The sequence below is a fragment of the Coturnix japonica genome, chromosome 4 (genome assembly GCF_001577835.2).
Source record: "Coturnix japonica isolate 7356 chromosome 4, Coturnix japonica 2.1, whole genome shotgun sequence".
NCBI lineage: Eukaryota > Metazoa > Chordata > Aves > Galliformes > Phasianidae > Coturnix > Coturnix japonica.
In genome coordinates, this window is record NC_029519.1 from 27,633,759 (window position 1) to 27,654,267 (window position 20,509).

Consider the following 20,509-nt stretch of genomic DNA (forward strand, 5'->3'; position numbering starts at 1 on the left):
ATCTACAAAGGCATCAGCTCAAATTCACTTCAAAAAACAGTTCCAGGCTCAAACTTCCCTCTAGGCCAGAATGTAACTTTTAGCAAGAATCGAATGTAATTACACATCAGTTTACAGTATTGAGCCCATTTCAAATTTATACTTCTACCAGAATAGTTACATGCCATGTACTTTTCCTCCAGACTGCTCAGCATCCTGCTGTAACCTACTTGTTGACACAACAGTCTTCCTAAGCAAATGGGCTGTTTATCTTCTTAATTCACTTAGCATGCCCTGTGCAAAGAAACGACCTGCTCTTCCAGGAAAGCAGGTAAATGCTGCTCATCTGTTATAAGATCATACATGAAAATAGTAGGAGATGCATTTCAGAAAAACAATTATCTTATTATACTTTCATAACAGTCAAACTACATACCCAGAGAAATCCATCAGTAAAATACAGTTAGACTGTTTCCACCTGCCTGCAATAGTGCTGGACATGCAAGATAAAATATGCAATAAACAATGTAATTCATTAACGTTCATTATTAATTGATCTAAATAGGACAAGAAGCTTTTTTCCCCCTTGCGTACATGGAATGGAGCCATCTCTGACATATGCAATACACTACACCTTTTAAAAATTACCTCAAGTTTAAACTTAATTTAACTCTTGAAGTTAAGAACAGGAGGAAATGGTTGTGAAGCCACTTTTTCTCTTTCCACAAGAATATCTCCTGGTATTTGCATCGTTATGCAAAGTAGATTTTTTTCTAAATCTACCCAAATTTTGGGAGTGATGTAACCTTTAATGAGAATTTACGTTTTTACCATTCTTTTGCTCCCTGTTGTTTTTTAGCTGTTATTACGGACTTCAAAATACCCAGACAGAAAACCTGGCCTTTAACATTTCAACAAAGAAACACAAGCTACTTTTTCCATGTGTTCAAACACACGAGGAAGCAAGGTGAAAGAAGGCTGGATTTACCGTTATCCCTAAATGCAGCAGTTATTTACTTTGTGCCTGAAGGTAGGATTCCTAGCTAATTCTTGACTACTATTTTCACTATTATAGCTTTGCAATGCAAAATTTTCTTTTGAAAAGCTACTAGACAGGCTAGAAAGATATTTGGAACAGTTCAATGACTTCTCAATATCCCTTCCAATACAGTGAAAGCAAACCAAGAAAGAAGTCTGCATGGAATATCGGGAACAATATCAGTGAAGCCTGGAAAATATGAAAGGGAAGAATATACTAAAAAAAATATATTAGTAAAGAAAGCAAATTAAGAAAACCACTAGAAAGAATTAGATAACAGGATGGAAGGGAGATTATATCGGTTGCAGTTTTTAATGTATGACAGATAAGATGCAACTTCCTTCCCAGATCTATGTAACACCATAACCCTCCACACAACCAAGGTCCATACTGCAATTCAGATGCACTGACATTTCCAGAGAGGAGCTCATACCACTGGACCAGACCTTGCCCTGATCATTTGACAGGGACAGCATCCATTCTTGCTCACTCCTAGATGCTGCCATAAAGGCCCAGACACCTTTCCGCTCTAGTTTCCTTTCCTCAGTTTACCGAACTCCTCTAAAAGCTGCTGTACTTCATTCATTACGCACTCCTGGAAGATACCTCCTGACACAGATCTGCCTTCAAACCAAACTCAATAAAGCCCATGTGAGGCTGTTTGGAAAATTAATTTTCACATCCTGGAGCAATTTACAAGTGTTGCTTTCAAACGCTACAAACAGGTGCAATGTGGCAAAGAACGTCAAGTGACTCTGTTACAGCAGTAAATATATTTTCTTCATATTCTGTATTTCTGTGGGGACAAGATTTTGTTTACTGTGGAGTCAAGCATCAGGAGGGAGTGAACTGTGGTCCAAATGCTGTTTATCTGACGTCTCAGTTTTCTGCAACAAGGTTCTAGAATAGGAGCACTCATCTCTCAGGATGGCACTCTTGCTCCCTGCAGCACTCTGGAGCCTGAAAAGGTAGAACTGCTTCTGTGTGGGTTTAAGTTACAAGGAGGAAAGCATCTGACATCACTCCGTTTTTATAGCAGTTGCTTAGAGCATCATTCCCAACTCCCTCCCCACAATAAATGAACATTACATTAAGGCAAGCCGTTCCTTCTGCTCACTAGGAACTGCCACGTACCTTTCCCTTTCAGTTTCTTTTTCTTTAAAAATAAATACATCGCTAAGACTTTTAGCTTCAGTTTCATCCACAACTTGTACTGTAATGTAGCACTCTTTTCAAATTGCGTTTATAAACACACCTCCAAAATGCTGATAGGGTTTCCTCTGGAACATTTTGGGCAATGATGCAGAAGGCACTTAAAATCCTTTACTTGTAGAACACAGGGTTGTGAGACCAGGTTCTGTTCAACTGCCTTCATTTCATAGATTAGGGAAGAAGAACCACCAGAATGATAACGTTAATTTTTGCTTTAGTTAAGGTCTGTTAAATATGAAGTGCCCACTTTACACCGGCAGACAAATTACCAATGGGGCAACTAGAGAATGCATGAATGATAATGTACAGACAAGCTTTTTATTATTTATTCATAGAAAACAGTGGGTTTTGGTGTGCTGCTTTGAAAAATGTTCAAACTAGTAGAATATAATGAAAGCACAGTGAAAATTCTATTTCATTAACATTTAATCATAAATTGCTCTTTAATATAAAACATAAAATAAAAGTCTGTCATAAGCACTTAGGTGCAGAGAATAGAGAAGGTCTTCAAAATGGGAAAGGAATTATTGCAGTGGCTTTCACTATTCCTGTTATCTGCTGCTTCAGAAGAAAAAAATAAGTACAGAAACAACAGTCTTCAGCCAAATTCTCAAGAGCTGGTCAGGAAGATACTATTTAGACATTTCTAACATTTAGACATTGCTAATGCCTACAAACAAAGAAACAATTAGCTTAGCTCAATGACAATGGCTTAGGAGCAGCAATCTTCACCAGACTTTATAGAACTCTGCTGCCCAGTAAAAAAGCAATCAGAACTTCAAGATGCTAGAATAAATGCAAAAATATTTCCTACAACACATCCGCTACCATGTTTTCTGTGTAATAAGTATCTCGAGGTCCCCTTAGAAGTATACAAGAGTGATGAACAAATAAGCTGTTACGCTCTACAGACCATCAAGGCTTATAGAACATGAGATCTTTATAAAATACCATAGATTCTACCTCTCCAAGACCTCTTCTCAGAGAAATGTTAACTTTGCAAATACAAATAAAATATCATAGTATTCACATTCATTTGAATGATATAATATTATCTATTATCAAAATGCATCTACAGACACGAAGGATGCAGGACACTGCAGACAACCACAACATCTGTGACAAAGAACAGATGTAATTGCCCTTATTGAAGGTCATCCATCAGCAACTGCTATCTGTAAGACTCAGTGGCTTCCAGGTAACAGGATGTCTTTCCCCCTCCTTTACCAGCTATTTCTTTAACATTTGGCAGCCACCACCTGAGCAGAGGACATACAAGAAGCCCCTTTGACTTTCCTTGCCCATGACTAAAAAACTACATCTTCCCATCAACAGCAGTCTAGGCACACACTAGAAAATTCTTTAAGAGAGAATAGAAAACAAGTACCATGACGCTATTGTAAAGTCTTTCTATCAGCTACCATTAAAAACAAATCCAACAAGTCAACCAATCAACTCAAACTCAATACACTGCCATAAAGCAAGAAACAATACAAAACAAAAAATGTCATCTGCTTTGCTCGTTTTCCCAAAGGCTGCTGAGGCAGCAAGCTTTGCAGCCTGCTCAGGAAACCAGCATCTAGGCAGAAAAGGTTTTCCCAGAGGTGAGAATGTTTTTTTCAAAGGAATATAACCCCTTGGAGATTGCTTCCTTTAAGCAGCCTCCTCTGTTTTACACTGATGAGGATCAAACTTAAAACCTGTGTTAATCACAGCTGAATTAAGAAGATCGGCAACCCTCCAAGCAAGCGGTTTCCAACCTCAGTTTTTTCCAATCAAGCTTTTTGCTACTAGGGAACCTTAACAGGAGTTCTTGCACCGACTGTGCATGGTAAGGAATTGACATTGCAGGCATGAAATGATAAATTAGAAGTAATTGCTGAGGCTGTCATTCATGAATTGTGGGCCACTATCTCTTAATGCATCTGGAATCCCAGAGTGAGCAGCCTGCGATTCACAAAGCACTGCTACGTTGCTGCGCCGCATGTTGGGCAGCAGTCCAGTAATGAGTCAGTAGTGGTCCACAAATGAAATGCATAGCTTCCCATTTAATTCAAAGATGATGCAAGGTACCTCTGGCTGAGGTGCAATAAGGCGCATCACCGCATCTCCTGATGTCACTGCTTTTCTTGCTTACGGTTTTTCCTTGAGTTACTTGCATGTTAGGTTTGAACATCTGCCTTCAAAAAATGGCTTTTATTCCTCCCTAAGTAGGTCAGTTTACCTTGACACATTTCTACCTGATCACAACAATGAATGCAAACCATCCTTAGGATTTGTGATCTGAAGCTATCCTTTGCATTTCATCTCTTCCATAACCTCTGAATAGACAGTACAGTATCTCTAGAAATAAAGCCTTTATGCTTAGAGGAAATGAGAGCAACTCCTTTTGGTCATTCATTTCCAGTCATTGCTTTAAACATTTCTAAAGGAGAGAATGATCCTTCTGTTTCTTACTAAAATGTATTCATGGAAAACAAACTCTTACATAAATTCATGATTGAGTTACACAAGCTTTAAGATTCTCTACTGACTTTCCCTTCAGCTCCTAAATCACATCTGTTGTCAGTTAAATCTCATCACATTTCTCATTTAAACTTATTCAGAGCACTTACTATGTATGCTTACTGCTCAGTCTCCATTAATTAGCCTTGCTATTTGTTGTCAATAAGAAGCCACAGCCACTCACCTCTCTTAGCAATTTCTTCTAACAACTTTCCAAGTTAGATCAAAGCCCTCTTGAAATTTTGTACAAATCTGCGATCATCATCGGACCGATCACACCACAGTACGTATTGCTGCTACTCCACCTAGCACTGTAAGTTACTTTATTTCTAGATCTGCTGCCACACTATTTATTTCCTTGGAATTTGCAAATAAGGCCAGAACTTCAACTTCCATGACATCCCAGGACTACGGGACTCAAGAAACCTGTTTGTTAATCTCTGGATTCCAGAGAAAGAAACATTTCTCCTCTGAAATGAGGGGGGAACGCCCCAATACTCCCTTAATGCATTATTTATGCCTGAGAAAAACTAATGCTAATGAGTGTAAAAGAATTAGGCTCCAGGTGTTTTGGTGTACAAAACAAAGCAATAATAGTGGACATTGTGAAGTGGGAGGAAAAAAAGAATACTTGTGAAAAACAGATACCACAGCGACAAGTGTCAGAGAAAATTTTACATTACAATTAGTATCTTTTGCATTTGGTGAAGTATTTCAATCATACTCTGTGAAAAAGAAGGCCTTATGTTTCAGTGTGAACCATGAGTATAAGACGAAATAAAGAACAACTGCTGATTCCACGAATCCCTCTCATACAGCGTTATTAATGATGGAGGAGTCACATAGAAAAAGAATAAGAATTGTAACCGCATGATTGCAAAGTGTATACAAAACTGATCAAGCAGCCTTAATTTTACTATTTCTTAACTTGTGAGTGCTTAGCCCTTACATATCTTCCAAGACAGAGAATTTTTTAATTCTCTAGTTAGTGGCAGATACTACACAAGGAGAACTTCCTTCATCATCTCGGCAAAGAACAAATGACAAAAGGACTATATAGTGTTCTCAAAGCTCATTTGTATGGAGCTGCAATTTCTCACAGGCTGGGCTGCCGTTTTTCCCACTTTATGCTCACAAAGTCCCTTCTCGATATGCAGTAGCGTTTGTTTGTGGTAGTGAGGGACAGATGCTCAATCTCAACAAAGATCAATGTGGCTCCAGGGAGTACTGTAGCATCCTTTTTCTGATATTAGACTTCACTATCCTGAGGCTCTTTCCTATGTGGTAGCTTACCATGTTGCTGGTCTGTCTTTAAGATAGCTCTCTTTATCTTATTTTTTGAAATGAGGATGTATATTTAAAAGACATACCTGTCCAATAATAAGGGGGACTACAACAGTCATAAACAGCTGCGAGAATATAGATGTAAAAGGCACAGAGGAGGATGATCCAAGCTACAAAATAAAAATATGCTGTTAATATTCAACTTTTTCTTAGCATCTGCAAATATACAGTTATTGCACATTCATATACTTTTATTATATGCATAAAAATTGGAAGCATGTGCATGCATATTTAATTATTAAGTCCTAATAAGGCATTTGGTATTCCACGGTAACAAAAGTAAAACAACCGCTGGTTGATTATGTGGCAACGTAAAGGAATAGTTCCATCAATATTCATTTTATGGAAACCCTACTACATTCATCTGTGAAGTAAATCATGTTAGCATTTGTACAATGACAGTCTAAAAAGACAGGGAGTGAACATCTTTCTAACTAAGCTGTTAGCTCAGCAAACCTTACTATTATACACATATCAAGCAATAAAAAGATAGCGGCTGTTTTAAGAATAAAAATAATAGTGATAAAAAAATAATAGTGAAGATATTTAGCCTTTACTTCAATCACATTACCAAAGAGTTATCAACTGAAAGCATACTGCTCTTCTTTCACTATGGCAGGTAGACACTGATGGGCTTTGTCTTCAAATAGGTGATCTCTATTTTAAATACTAGAAGTATTTTTTTCTTTAAGATGCAAGAATAAAAGGTGAACCAAACAAAGTTAAAGCAATTTCTGCAATTACAGAATGCTTAGGAAAATATTAACTCCTTTTTCTTTCATTTTATACCAGGCCACTTAAAAGTTTCAAGCAACTTAAATCAACATTCTTTTAAAGACTATACATTAAGAAATAAGTAATAAGACAACTGAAAATAGCATTGTCAGAGCTTCCACAGGCAACTGTCTGCTTCGGGAGCAGAGCACATGACATTAAACAGCGGATTTCACAGACTGGCATTATTCTGTATTTTGCACATCACTTTAACAAACGTCAAAATGATGACAGAATTCAGATTTTTTTCTAAATGATGTTGATTTCCTACAACATTCTCACATATATTACTCTTATAAACTACATTCTGATTGCATTACACTTTTGACATATCCACCGTTGAAAGCTACCTACAGGCATGACAGACAAGGTAATCATAGGGATTAGATGAAGTCTATTATAAACACACTTCATCACTTTCTTTCATATGCGCCTTTCTGAATGTACTTCAGGTAAGAGAACTTCAGACAAAGCATAGGGGTAACAGCTATATGTTTCCTCTGTCTTACTTAACTGGCAACATCAGGTGAGATTCAGTCTGGCCACTTAATAAATTAGAGTATCTTGCCCACTTTGTATGCAACCCCATAATCTCCAACTCTAACAACATGGGCACAGCAGACGGCTGGAGCGGAGCAGGAGATGACATCGTCACCAAGATGTTAGGTCTGCAAGTAGGGTGGGAAGTGAGAGCACTAAGATTACAGTCTGAATCTCTCATGGAGGCAAGAGGGAGAAGTGAGTGCCTACAGGGGAAGATTCAGATAAGCCACATGAGTAGCTAAATCTAGAAAGCATGGTTATCACATCCCCAAAGGAAATGGGGGGCTTTCTGCATGATCCCTTGCAGAGAGCAGAGCTTCAAAACACCATCACACAGCACTTATGGTCGTTTCCTTGTTTTAATTCTTGTAAGGAGCTTCTGAAATTTTAAAAGGTTCATAGTTTTTCAAACTGTAGACTTTCTTTTTTTTTTTTTTTTTTTCTATGCACAGAGGAGTTAAAAGCATTACTTACTGTGTATTCAAAGAAGCTTTCTGAAGTGAAAGTGAAGATTTTTAAACTTTAAAATCTGCCTGAGTCACAGAGGAGAGAATCTATCTAAGCTGTCCACATGCCAGGCCCTTCTGCGCGGCTTCATGAAACCGTGATGCTTTGACAGTGGCTCTTGTGTATTTTTATAAAAACACAGATTGCACTTCTCTGACTGTTTTAAAGTTTTATGCTTAGTGGGTGTATAGTCAGGAAAGAAAAGCTGTTTAACAATATAACCCGCTGCTGAAAAAGGCAACTAGCCAAACTTCTATTGTCTTGCCTTTTTTTCTTTTTTCTTTTTAATTACTTCAAATATATTATCTTCAAGCCGTTGTGGATTCATCAGCACTTAATATATACAGGGATTTATTTAGTTGTTTATTTTTTATACAGCTAGAAATTGAATTGCAGATACTGAGATACGGAGGTGGGACGCTAAAGGAAATCATTCACACCACAGATCAGTTCTTCTACGAGAAACACAATTATTCAAAGAAACAACCTTCTATGTCAAGGTGCGATTCACCACCTTCTCAACTTCAGCCCACCAGCTCGGGCTCACCTTGCCGTAACCTGGACAAGCAAAAGACTATGACAGATATTTCAGGTAGCTGTCATGCCCTGACTACATTTTAAATAATGCAAATATTCACCAATCATTCCATGATGTCAAAACAAATAAAGGATTCATTGGCCCCTGTTTCTCCCAGAGGAAGCGAGTTCCTCAGGCACACCTGGTTTGTAAGAACAACTTTCCTCCTGAAGAAACAGTTGTATTTCACTGCTTCTAATGACAATCCTGGACAATCCTGGGCACTATTTCTGATCCTGCTCCAGCCAAACAGTTTAAAATCACATTACTCTGTGTCTCCACCAGCTTCATTAGAATTCAACCTTCATAGAATTGAATGACGTTACCTTCTTCGTGGGTCCTTTATAGGTTCTGATACTCTGCTACACTACAGGCAAGCACAGCAATTTGGAGTAGTGCATTTGCTCATCTCAGTGCCCTTTTCCTGCAATGTTCCGTAATTACAGTTCCCTGTTCCACTCATAATATCAACATTATCTTTTCCTCAAACAGATTTCTGAACTCCAATTCCTTTCTGCATACTATGACAGTAACTTCAGAGAGCCACTTGGTTTTCAAGGAAAATCTGTTAGACAGCAAGTCTATAAACTCCAGCATCATCTTAACCTTAAATCTATGCCCAGAGAAAGACATGGACGATAAGATAAAAGTTGAAGAAAAGAGAAGACAGAAACTTCTCAATCACACAGATGAAAAAGATTTCATTACTCAGACTTTAGGCAAACAGAGGCTAACCACAAGGAATCACACACGCATAGGGATCTGCAGGTAACGGATGCAGAACTTGAGCTCAACTGCCTCAACATCTCATCAGTAAACAAACTCATCAGTTCATATCTCAGACCATCTTTGAACCCAAGCGAGTTAGGAATTTGTTACTTCAGGAGTAGAGGAAACAAAATGCTTATAATGATTCTGATCAAACCTTTCTATACATCCACAAATGTACACATTCTTTCTGAATGAATAATTGTATTTTACTCATGTTTTAATAGGATCAAGCTGAATTCTGTACTCTGCCATCATGAAACAAACAAAACCAACCTTGAAGACACAGATCTGCACTGCATTAAACAGTGTGTTTAACCACACTGTGTTAAAGTATCTGACTTGGCTGCCCTCCTTCTTATAATGACATCCATGTCTAAATTGTCGTCATAAGGAAAAAAAAAAATGGAAGCCCCATAGGAACAGGTGTGGAAACATCACAGATTCAAGCTGCTGATTCATAGCTCTGTAGAGAAGAATTTGCTTGCAATCTCTCATGGTAAAAAACCAAATCATTTCATCAAAAAGCGATCAAAAAATTCTCATGCCAGCACAGTATAAAAAGTACTTCTCTGTGTTTATTTCAAAAACATTTTTAAAGAGAAGTTTGGTTTTGTAAATCGACTGTCATGCTGCGTAGCAGCACGTCAGCAAAAGGTTTATTAGTGAATGAGGACTGTTTGAATAGAGGGAATACTTAAAACAAAAACAAACAAAAAAAGACCCTGGAAATTCCTTCTCAGAGAAAGGAACAAGCACTTTTCCCTCAAACAATCTCTGTGATTTCCGAAGGATAACTCACATGAGCAGGGGCTGCACCTTCTGCAAACATTTGTTACAATAAGAGACTTCCAGGCAGATCTTTCCAAACAATTCTGTCACCATGCAGCATTTCAAACCCGACCTGCAGCATTCTTACTAATTCAGTCCTAGACCTTCCTTCTCAAGAGACTGTCTGTTTTAAAAAAACAAATTATTTAGTGGATTTGTTTATGAGACTGTGGTAGAAACACTGGCTTATCCTTAATTGATAGGATGTACTTCACTGGTTGTGGTAAAAACAAAACAAGCAAAACAAACAAACAAAAACCTTGGTTGCATAACGCTAAGACAATTAATTCCACTTTCAGGCCTAGCATGCTCCACGAGAGCCAGATGTTCTCTCCAATCATCCTTCTGGCTGACTGGGGAGGTATCACAGTGGGTGTTCCCATGCCTACAACTGCCACTGATTCAGAGGACACACACCTCCTACCAGTCATACCAAATTATGATCTGGTGTCACATGTGTTGCACATATTGAGTCCACTTCAGAGGCAGCTGTCCTTTGGGGCCTTGCTTTTCCAGTGTTCTCCTCTAATTGGCATGTTTCCTCAGGTTGTGTCATCATACTCTAATACATCACCAGTAATAATTAATAATTCTATGCTGGGTTCCTCTATGACAAATTAAACACCAAGCCAAGTACAGTTGTCAATTTCAAAGCCATTTATAGAGCCGTAAAAATAACCACAAGTATACTCAAACTGTATTGGGGCTCTCCCACTTACAAACAGGACAATCATCTTCAGGACTAGTGTAACAAAATGAGATCAAGTGAACAAGGACACCTAAGGGTGAGTAAGATGGTCAACACCTTAACAGAGCTGTGCAGAAAACACCGGAGAACGATGGATCTACTTGATGAGGAACAATGGAAATGTATGGTTTGTTTAGTCTAGTTGAATGAAGTCTGGGAAAGCAGATAGGATGTACATCCAGTTTGAGCCAGGAAGATAAATCTCACAGATGTACCATTCAACTGTATGTTAACTCTGACAACAAACGGGTAAAAAAACCTGTCACAAATACAAATCTGAAATTAAAAGGCTTCTACTTATCAGAGAGACAGTTTCTAGCATTTCAAGGATGGTGGAAAGAGCAAAAATTTTTACATTCAATACGCTCCACTTTGAGAAATTGCACAGCAAGGAAAGGAAGAGGACCGGGGGACCTGGGACTGTTTCCTCCCAGCTTCTATCCATTCTATTATGAAGAATGTTCAGTGTCTGCTGTACGGAAGCAGGATGCATCCCTTAGCACTGTATACATGTAAAATTCCATGAGCAAATAGAAAGAGGAAAAAAAGCCCTTTGCAAAAACGTCACACAGTTAAGAAACTTCTTCCTGGACAAATTCACAACAATTTGTATACGTACGCAGAAGAGAAGGACCCCCTATTATTCTCTGGCTGTTATCTGTGTGCAATTTTATATAATGAAGTAATAAAATCTAAATTTTAAAAAGAAATAAAGTGTTTGTGCTCATGATTCACAACAGTTATAAAAATGTTCTTGTTAAACGTAACAGGTTTGGATCAGATCAGAGTATTTTGTCTTGTCAATGATTAAAGAGATAGTAAATAGTGAGGTAAATAACCAGGTGGAAACGATGATGCACTTCAAATCTTTCACATGAATGACCTGATCTGTTAACAGCTAATGTACTCTGCTGCTTCTCCCCACATGCTGTAATCAGCCTTTTGTCACATACCAGTGAAATCCATTATCCACAACTTCCTTATCAGCTTCCAAGGCTTTCCAGCTATTAAATATTTGAATATTTAACAATTCATTTGACTGGCATCTATTCTCATTTACCAAGTGTGTGAGGAAAAAAACAGTGTAGTGTGTAGAAATCCTGGGTTCACTGGCTTTTTTTGGTTTTGATTTGATTTGGTTTGATGACGGCTACTTTTAATAAACAGATTTATCTGAAACACTGTAGCACTTGGTGAAAACTTGAGAATTATCAACAACTTTCAAGACCGTGTTTTAATTTAAGGATGGTGGATACAGGGGAACATTTTAAAAACTGCAATATTTCAATCAACAACCAGTTTCACTGATGCCATTATCCACCATTTTATTTCTGTTTTTAATCTAATACTTGGACAGAATTTCTTTCATTGACTATTTCTGAATTTCTAGTACTTATGGCTTCACCAATGCAATGCACCATAAAAATAACTACTATAAAATCCAGAAACTTGATTAGATACCAAAAAAGAAAGCATCACTGTACAAATCCACTAACAAAGCAAGATGACAAAGCCTTAGGAGGATTGTAGCTTGACACAAATGTCATGGTAACCCCCTTTGGTGAAACAGCAGACATGGGAGCGGTGTGTGACAGTTACATGGAGACTTTTGCCAAATGTATATTTGAAAACACACATGAATTTTGCATTGGCTTTTTAACATTCCATGCTAACTGGTCTGCAGGCACACTTCTGAAGAATGTAAAATGCATAAACATCTAGAACATGTACTTATCTGTAGTATTTTCTTTAATGGCCTTTCAGCAACGATTCCTAGATTCACACATCTTGACTTCTGTTACTTTGATGGCTATCTGACTGTGTTTCCAACGGCTGAAGAGATCACTGCTGTCAAGGCACCAAATCTCAATAGCAACTGCGACATTAAGACAGCAGCAGAGCTGGGATACCATGCCATAAAACGCACAGCATCACATTTGGCTCCAACACATGTGCAGATTTTTATATATTTTGACAGCAAATACAATCAATGAAATCATAAGACTTGGTAGAGTTGCAAGTCCATGTGCTCAACCATGTCTCGGGACGGAGAGGGGAACCCTGCTCCAAAGCAACTGGAAAGAACTAGGTATGCTCAGAAAATAAATGTCACTGCATCACTACAGTATGTATGTTCACTCTGATTCCAGGGTAAATCCAATAAACATGGACCTTTGTGAGGCATTAGGGCTCACCATCTGTTCACCCTCTGGGTGAATCAAAAACATGTAATCTCTGAATGAAAATAAACATCCCTTCATACATATTTCTTCTTTTCATGTCTAAAGTTACCATCGAAGGACACGTATGTTTGATGATTGCTGAACTGCTGCAGAGTGCAGTGCTTCCAAAATTCTCTTTACATACAAAGAGGGAACATTATTACAATCACAAAAGGAAAAGACAGAACATAGAGAACATAGTCATATACTAACTGAAGATGGACATTCCTGTTCATATCCAAATGATTATATTCCTCAGGAATTCCTTCATCAATTCACAAGCATCATTTATTGAATTAGTTATTTCCAAAAGTAAAACTTATCCTGCATTACCATTCTTGCTATTCAGGGGGGTTTGTTCATCTGTCTGTCCGTCTCCAAAATGCTTATTTCTGTGTTACCTCTGGTTTCAGCTAAAGATCTGAGCTGACAAGAGGAGGATGTACAGCATCCTTTCTGAGTGCTTTGTTATTCAGGCTCCTAATCATCATTAATGAAACACTGCAGAATGCTGAGAAGAAATGTGAAGTGTAAACCTACACTAACTTGAAACTGAGGTATCTTACAGCAGCTGGTTTCAGCACTTCTTCTCACCATATACATGAACCTTAATCAATTATATATAGTTTATGGGACACTGCCCATTTATAACACTACTACTGAGAATATATTAATTGTTAGTAACAAGAGTTAATGTGAAGATGATTATACCGCAGATTAATGCACCTCCGTGTTGAGATTCAATAGCATCTTATTAGGTGAAATGTTAATCAGACATATCCATGAAGAAGGCCGTGATCCTTTAAAGTCTAGCTAAGCATTCTCAAAAGGATACTGTCTGATAATTACATGCACAATACTTGGTGTTTCATTAAATCAATCATAATCTCTTAGAATGCTGGTTTTTGAGTAAGCTTTGTAACCAAAGTTCCATAGCATACGTTACTTTTCAGAAATGTAACAGACAATCTTATCTTAAACAAATGGCATTTACATGTAAATTATTTGCATTTAATATGTAATTTATGATGAGCCTCTCCTGTCTTCATCAATGCTGTTTAGACAACTTATATTTTCATTACCAGGCAATTAGGAACTGAAATGGCAGTACAGATCTATATGTTCTCTGGTGCACATGAGGCAAAATTTAAACCATAACCACAACCACAGCTAAAGCTATATAAATAATAACAAGCTAATGGACAACAATTTATTTTATTTCTGGCAGCACTGAGCATATTTTAGGCTCTACATATGGGGAACCTTACAAATAGGACCACTAATTCAATTACAGTATTCAGATTATCATAGTATGACTCTGAAAGAATTAATGCCAAACAGCTCCAAATTCATAAATTATAGCTCACTGAAGGCACTGAGTTCAAAGAACCCTCAGTGTTACCCATCAGAAGACCAACTCAGCTACTTTTGAGGTAAATGGGAGCTCTACTCTGAAATTTAAAAATTCCACTCTGTATTAAGTAAGCACTAAAACTTATTTGCGTGACTAAACTAATGAACAGTATAGAAAGATAAACAGAATATTACTAGTTGGTGTTTCTCACTGCACATGAGATGCAGTGCCACATGAAATGATCAAGCCACAGCTAGAAGCACACAAACTGTGTGCATGATGCCACTACACATTGAGATCAGATGTACCAAGGAAATTCAAAGGAAAATTGGAGCAGTTCACAACAACTAAAGGGTTTGACAGTCTAAACCACAGGCTGCCAAGGTACGGGAAGAGTATAGCACAGCATGTACATTTAGATTTTTGTCCCCAGTACCTGCTGCTGGATGACTGAACAGTCACAGAGTACCTTGTCTTGGCAAGGTGTGCACACAGTATGATCCAAATGGCTGCTCTCCATGTGTCAATTCCTTAGCAAAGACATCAAGGAGTTTTAAATGTTTACACACTATAAAAGGAGTCCTTCAGTTTTGGGCTTTCCCAGACTAGTTTAATACTCTGATGAAAAAGTAGTTCATGTATTTATCTTCTTCAAAAAGAACAGTTCCAAGTTCTGTCCCAAACAGCAGAACACTTAATGTGCATTTTACAAACTTCTTATACAGTCATCTCCAGGGCTAGTAGGAAGAATAGAAGCATGTGCTTTGCCTTCTGATTCTTGCACACACTCAGAGTTTTTCTACCTCTACTGAGAAGTAACAGCGACACCTGCAATTTATGGGACAGAATGTTTTGCTATCTGCTCATAAAGTCACAGAAGGAAAGATTTTATCTTACTTGAACAGTCAGGCCAATCACTCCTTAACATCTCAATTTCTACAAGAAAAATAGCCCAGGGTTTGGCTATACAGACTACCATAACTCAGGTTATGCCAGGGGAAAGCTGTCAAGGAGCTAAAGTTTAAAAAAAAAAAAAAAAAAAATTAAAAAAAAAAAGCTGAAATTTCAGTCATTAGAAACAAAGTCATAAGTAAGTAGCTCATTGCTTGCCTGGCAATTACATGTTCCAATCAGGAGAGAATAAGAGAGGAAAAGAGAGAGGTAGATGGTCTGAAATCAATTTACTTGGAGCAAGAACAACAAAACACCCATTTTTCTCAGAACAATTCTATTTCTCAATGTAAAGTAAGTATATGGTTGTAAGTGTTAGGAAAGCTCTGCTAGCATATATTGATAGACATGATACAGTCAAAGCAGTTCTTATATAAACATAGCTATGCCAGATAAATGACAATTTGCTATAGTAAAATAAGATACTGTAAAATAGAATTCTTCCTGTGCAGCTTTACTGAGACAGTAGCTGACGTTGTTGTAACCACTTGCGCACTACTATTTATTCCAGTCTAGTAGTACGTAATGCTATATATGCATACAGTACATCTGCTGCTTAAGCACCCCTACTAAAAACAAGACGCTGTTTACAAATTGGCTCAGACTAAGTCCACACTTTCTCCTCTTTCCAGGGTGCTGGATTACATATTGTACCATAGTAAGATAAACTGAAAAGACAAGTTATACTTCTGAAATCCTTGAAGTGCTTCAGGCCATTTCCCTGCTATTCACAAAGCCAAAACTAGCACCAAAACAGCAAGTCCTCCCTCCACAAGCCCAGGGATTTACTGACATGGAAGTCACCAAAGAACCATTATCTGCCAGTTAAAGTTCCTTTATTCTGTACTTAATAATATCCATTACCATTCTGGAGATAAAACTTCATCCTCACCCTTTTCTTCTGCCACAAGCTGTGAAGAACCAAGGCCCTGACTGAAGACAACTGACTGAGAAGGTCTTAAACTAACAAGAATGAAGTGGCATCACCTTACTGACATACAGAGACTCCAGTGATTTATCTTTCTCACACTGACACCATTAACTTTTACCACAAAACTGCCCATGAGCTTAGTTGCCCAAAAGTACAGATTTATTTCAACAGTGCTCTCTCCAATTGGCCTGACATCCATTCTGTGTCATTACAAGGTTTTCCAGCTTCTGCAAGTGAAAGCTCTCCAAGAGACTTCCTACCTGGATGATCACTTCACGCAGAAAGCCTTTGCTTTAGACTCAGCTTGACTAGCAATGTATGATTTTGTGATGCTGCAACAACAACAGCTTTTGCTCCTTCCAGAATGAAGTGCAGAAAGTGTTTGCATTCACCATGACACACTCACAAGGTCCTAATGGAAGGCAGTTCATTTCAAATATCAACCGGAAAAATCTCCCGTTATTTAAGCACTGTTACATCACTCACATTTCTATCTAGTATACGGATTACCCACTGAAACAACATCTTAAGATCAAAATACTTACAAAAAGCAGAAGCAGAAGTGGAGTTATAACAATGCCCTGGAAGAAAAAGAATAGATTTGTTCATTAGTCAGGGAAGCAGAATACTCACTGTACTTTGATAAATGGAAATGCACAAATGTCATTCAACATCATGAAAATTAAGTGACAATAAGTTTTAATTGACTCTTCAGTGTACTTTATTTTTTAATATTATTTTTAGCAACTGTACATCAACCACTTTGGGAACTATACTCGGTAAAAAGGGGTTTTTTATTTTTACTTTTTAACTGTAGCTTTCCCCATTCTGGACCTAAGCTCCTCTAACCCAGAAAGCCTGACAGATAAAAATATGATTATCTCCAAAACTTTATATCTTTATAACAAATACAGTTCTCTACAAATAAAGTTACCTTTAAAAACATATTAAAGCCCTCCCCTCATTGTGCTGTATCTTGGCTCCAGTAAGGCACCCCTCCTTGGGATCGATTCCCATGCTGCCCAATCACAGGTCTTCATCTCAGCAAAAGCCACATATCAACCGTGATGAGTAACGTGTCGTGACTGCGTAATGTAAGCTGATATTCCCCAAGGAAATGAGCTGAGATCTCAAAACTCACTTCACTTGATTAGACTTCATGTCTCACTGGTAGAAGACAAGTCTTTCATCTAATTTAATCACACAGGACCACCTCAGCTTTCTACATCCCCCTGGCAGATGCAAGCAAAAGGATTTTTTGTCTTCACTGACAAGGAACAAGTTTAAAGCTGATGATTGGACAAAACAGAGGGTTTTAAGTTTCATGAGACCAATTCTTAAAATGAGTTGTTTGGGATAGGAGTTAAGATGACATGCTTCAGTTTCGTGGCTGCAAAAAGCAATTCCCCATCAGCCTTCCATCTCACTTCAATATTTTATTATTGCTCAATAGGATTATTTTATCATTTAACTCATGCTAATTCACAGAGCTTGCTCAGAACTTCTCTAAGGGTGTTTTTCATCCAAACATTTCTCAAGAATAATTCCTTCAGCTGTTCACAAACTTCACAGTGCAAAGAACAAAGTCCAAAACTTCCTTATGTGCATCTGTAGGGATGCTTATTTTCTATTTTGTTGTTTGTTTCTTCTTGCTCCATGTTAAAAATAATCAAACAAAAAGGCAGTTTTTCATTTGTAACTCCCCTTTATTTAAATATTTTGGAAGCTAATGTAAAGAAAAACCTTATGCAATTAGTGTTTTATTTGTTTTCTGGGTCCATGCCAAGACACTGCTCCAACAAAACACAGAAAATAACCACCACAAGGATAGAGCAGGCAACAGGTAAGCTGTGCAACTTGAAAGCACAGCAGAATTTTAGAGTATATTTTGAAATAAATACTATATATGCCACATCTGGCTGCCACACAGTCCAGCTATCCATAATCCTTTATCTTTTTGCAAATGTCACAGCTGAGAAAGATCACAAAAGACTAAATAGATCAGGAAAGACAAGAAGCAGTAAGAATTGCTTTAGGGAGTCACTGTTTAGAGGAAGACCTACACTAACATACAGATACAGCTATAAATAAACACAGGTGTTCAAGTACATCAGCTCTAAAGAAGGAAAACTATGTTGAGAAAGGGGTGGAGGCAGTAAGAGCTGAATTTGTGAACAGCATTGTCTGCAATATTTAGATGGAAGAAATGACAGCAAAATCTGTCTAAAGTGGATGCAGCAGTCACTTCATACAAAGAACAATTCTTATGAAAAACACTGCTAAGAATACCAGAGACTGACCTCCCTCTTCTTCCCTTTACCCTATGGGCAATTATACTGCACAGCTCAAAAAGTACCAAGTGTAGAGCAGTCCCTAAGCACCCTGAAATTCTGGGATAGCAGAACACCATTACAACAGGTTTCCAAATTCAGACTCTTCTGTGCATGAGCAAAGAGAAGCAAAAATCACAGAACACAGAATAACCAAGGTTGGAAAAGACTTCCATGATCATCCAGAACAACCACTCTTTCAGAGAAAAAGTTCTTCCTAATGTCCAACCTGAATCTTCCCTGATGCAACTTGAGGCCATTCTCTCTAATGCTATCACAGGTTACATGGGAGAAGATATCCACCTCACCAAAAGCTTCCTTCAGGTAGTTGAAGAGAGCAATAACGTCCCCCTGAGACTCCTCTAGACTGAACAATCCCAGCTCCCTTAGCTGTTCCTCATAAGGCTCCTAGTGGCAACACAGTTTCTGATACAAGCCAGGATGTCACTGGCCTTCTTGGCCATTCTGCTGGCTCATGTTCAGCTGAGTGTTGGTCAACAACACGTACCAGGCCTGAGACACCAGGTATCTCGCCTGTCCAGATCAAACAGAAGCAGGTGACACGCCAGAAGCGTGCTGTGCTCTAAATAAGCATTGAGCACGCTGCCAGCAGGCAAATACAGCCATCTCTCCCCTAAACCTGAAGGAACCTCACTGATTCAGCACAATCAGCCACTGCATGATTCATGCCTCAGTGCATTGCAGGAAAATGCAGAGGTAAAAACAAAACAAGAGCAAAAGAACCCTCCACTTTATATAGCTGGCTGAGAAAGACAGCATCCTTCCTACTTCAGATGGGATCTGTGACTTGGTTTGAGGTATTAACACAATGGACAACAGCCACTGCAAGTTCAAAGTTTGAAATATCATAAACAAAACATTATCTCTGTGATAGTAATACTTAATCATAATTCTGTAAGTGGAGAGGAAGAGAATCCCTACACATATTACAGATTTCTGACTGCGCTTGTTGAAAGTCTAGCCTTGAAAAGGTCAGTTCTTGCAATTCTTTGCAAAGTTTTGCTATTAAACCCAGAGATCTGAATAAGCAGAAGCAAGTTTCCTGTTGTGCCATCACAGAAAGGATTAACAAGGTTGAACTTGTCCATTTGCAACACACAGGCAGTTCCCTGGGAAGACAAACAATTGCAGCATAGGAGAAAAGACACATTCTTGTTAAAAAATAGATGCTGTTGTTGAATCAAATTAATTTGATGCTAATGTTTTACTTTGATATGGAGTGCTAGTTGGAAAAAACAAGGACTACATTAACACCAAGGATTTTTTTCCAGTTAGTAGCACTGCAGCGACTGATGGCTTCTGGGTGCAAGCAAGGCAAGGCTTATTAGGGGAGCGAGGGCTATCAGGCTGAACAGGAGATAGAAGAGAACAGACAAACTTTGTCTTAGAGCTCACTGAGGTGGGCTATGAAAATATTCGATGTGCTTTTATGTGCAAAAGTCAGCCTCTTCAGGCTTCCATTCCAGATTTGAAGGAGGGTTTACATGACTAAGGTACATCTAACAGAAGGTATTACCTTACTTCGCACACAATGCCTTGCTCCAACTCATTGCCTTTCCATCAGAAGTGTGCTCTTCCACATGCTCTTAAGCACCACATGATGCAGTTCAGCCTCACACCTACTGAAGAACGTACAGAGTACATTCAACTTAAAGCCAACCAACAGAAGTCAGTGATGACTACTTGGATTCCTAAGGCAAAAAAAAGAGCAATTCCATCTGAAGGAGAGGAGGATCATGGTTACCTGATCCCATTCTGCTTATGCGAGCAAAACAAGGACAGTGTGTTCTGTGGCATGTCCTGCAATTACCTCTGATGGAAAAAAAAAAAAAAAAAAAAAGGCAAAAAAAAGAGGCTAAAAGAAAATTAAGAA

The 20,509-nt window shown here is 38.2% G+C and overlaps 1 protein-coding gene across 4 annotated transcripts in view; it reads right to left on the minus strand.

Moving 5' to 3' along the window:
• Positions 1-20,509, minus strand: part of SLC10A7 (solute carrier family 10 member 7) — a 134,958-nt gene that overhangs the window by 31,266 nt on the left and 83,183 nt on the right. For 2 of the 4 annotated variants that reach the window (XM_015861162.2, XM_015861161.2), the window contains 2 exons: positions 16,831-16,866; positions 6,106-6,189 (listed from right to left, as the gene is read on the minus strand). In XM_015861162.2, the coding sequence (XP_015716648.1) occupies positions 6,106-6,189; positions 16,831-16,866 (120 nt within the window). The remainder of the gene's footprint in view (positions 1-6,105; positions 6,190-16,830; positions 16,867-20,509) is intronic. The other 2 variants (XM_015861163.2, XM_015861160.2) reach the window with 2 other exon arrangements.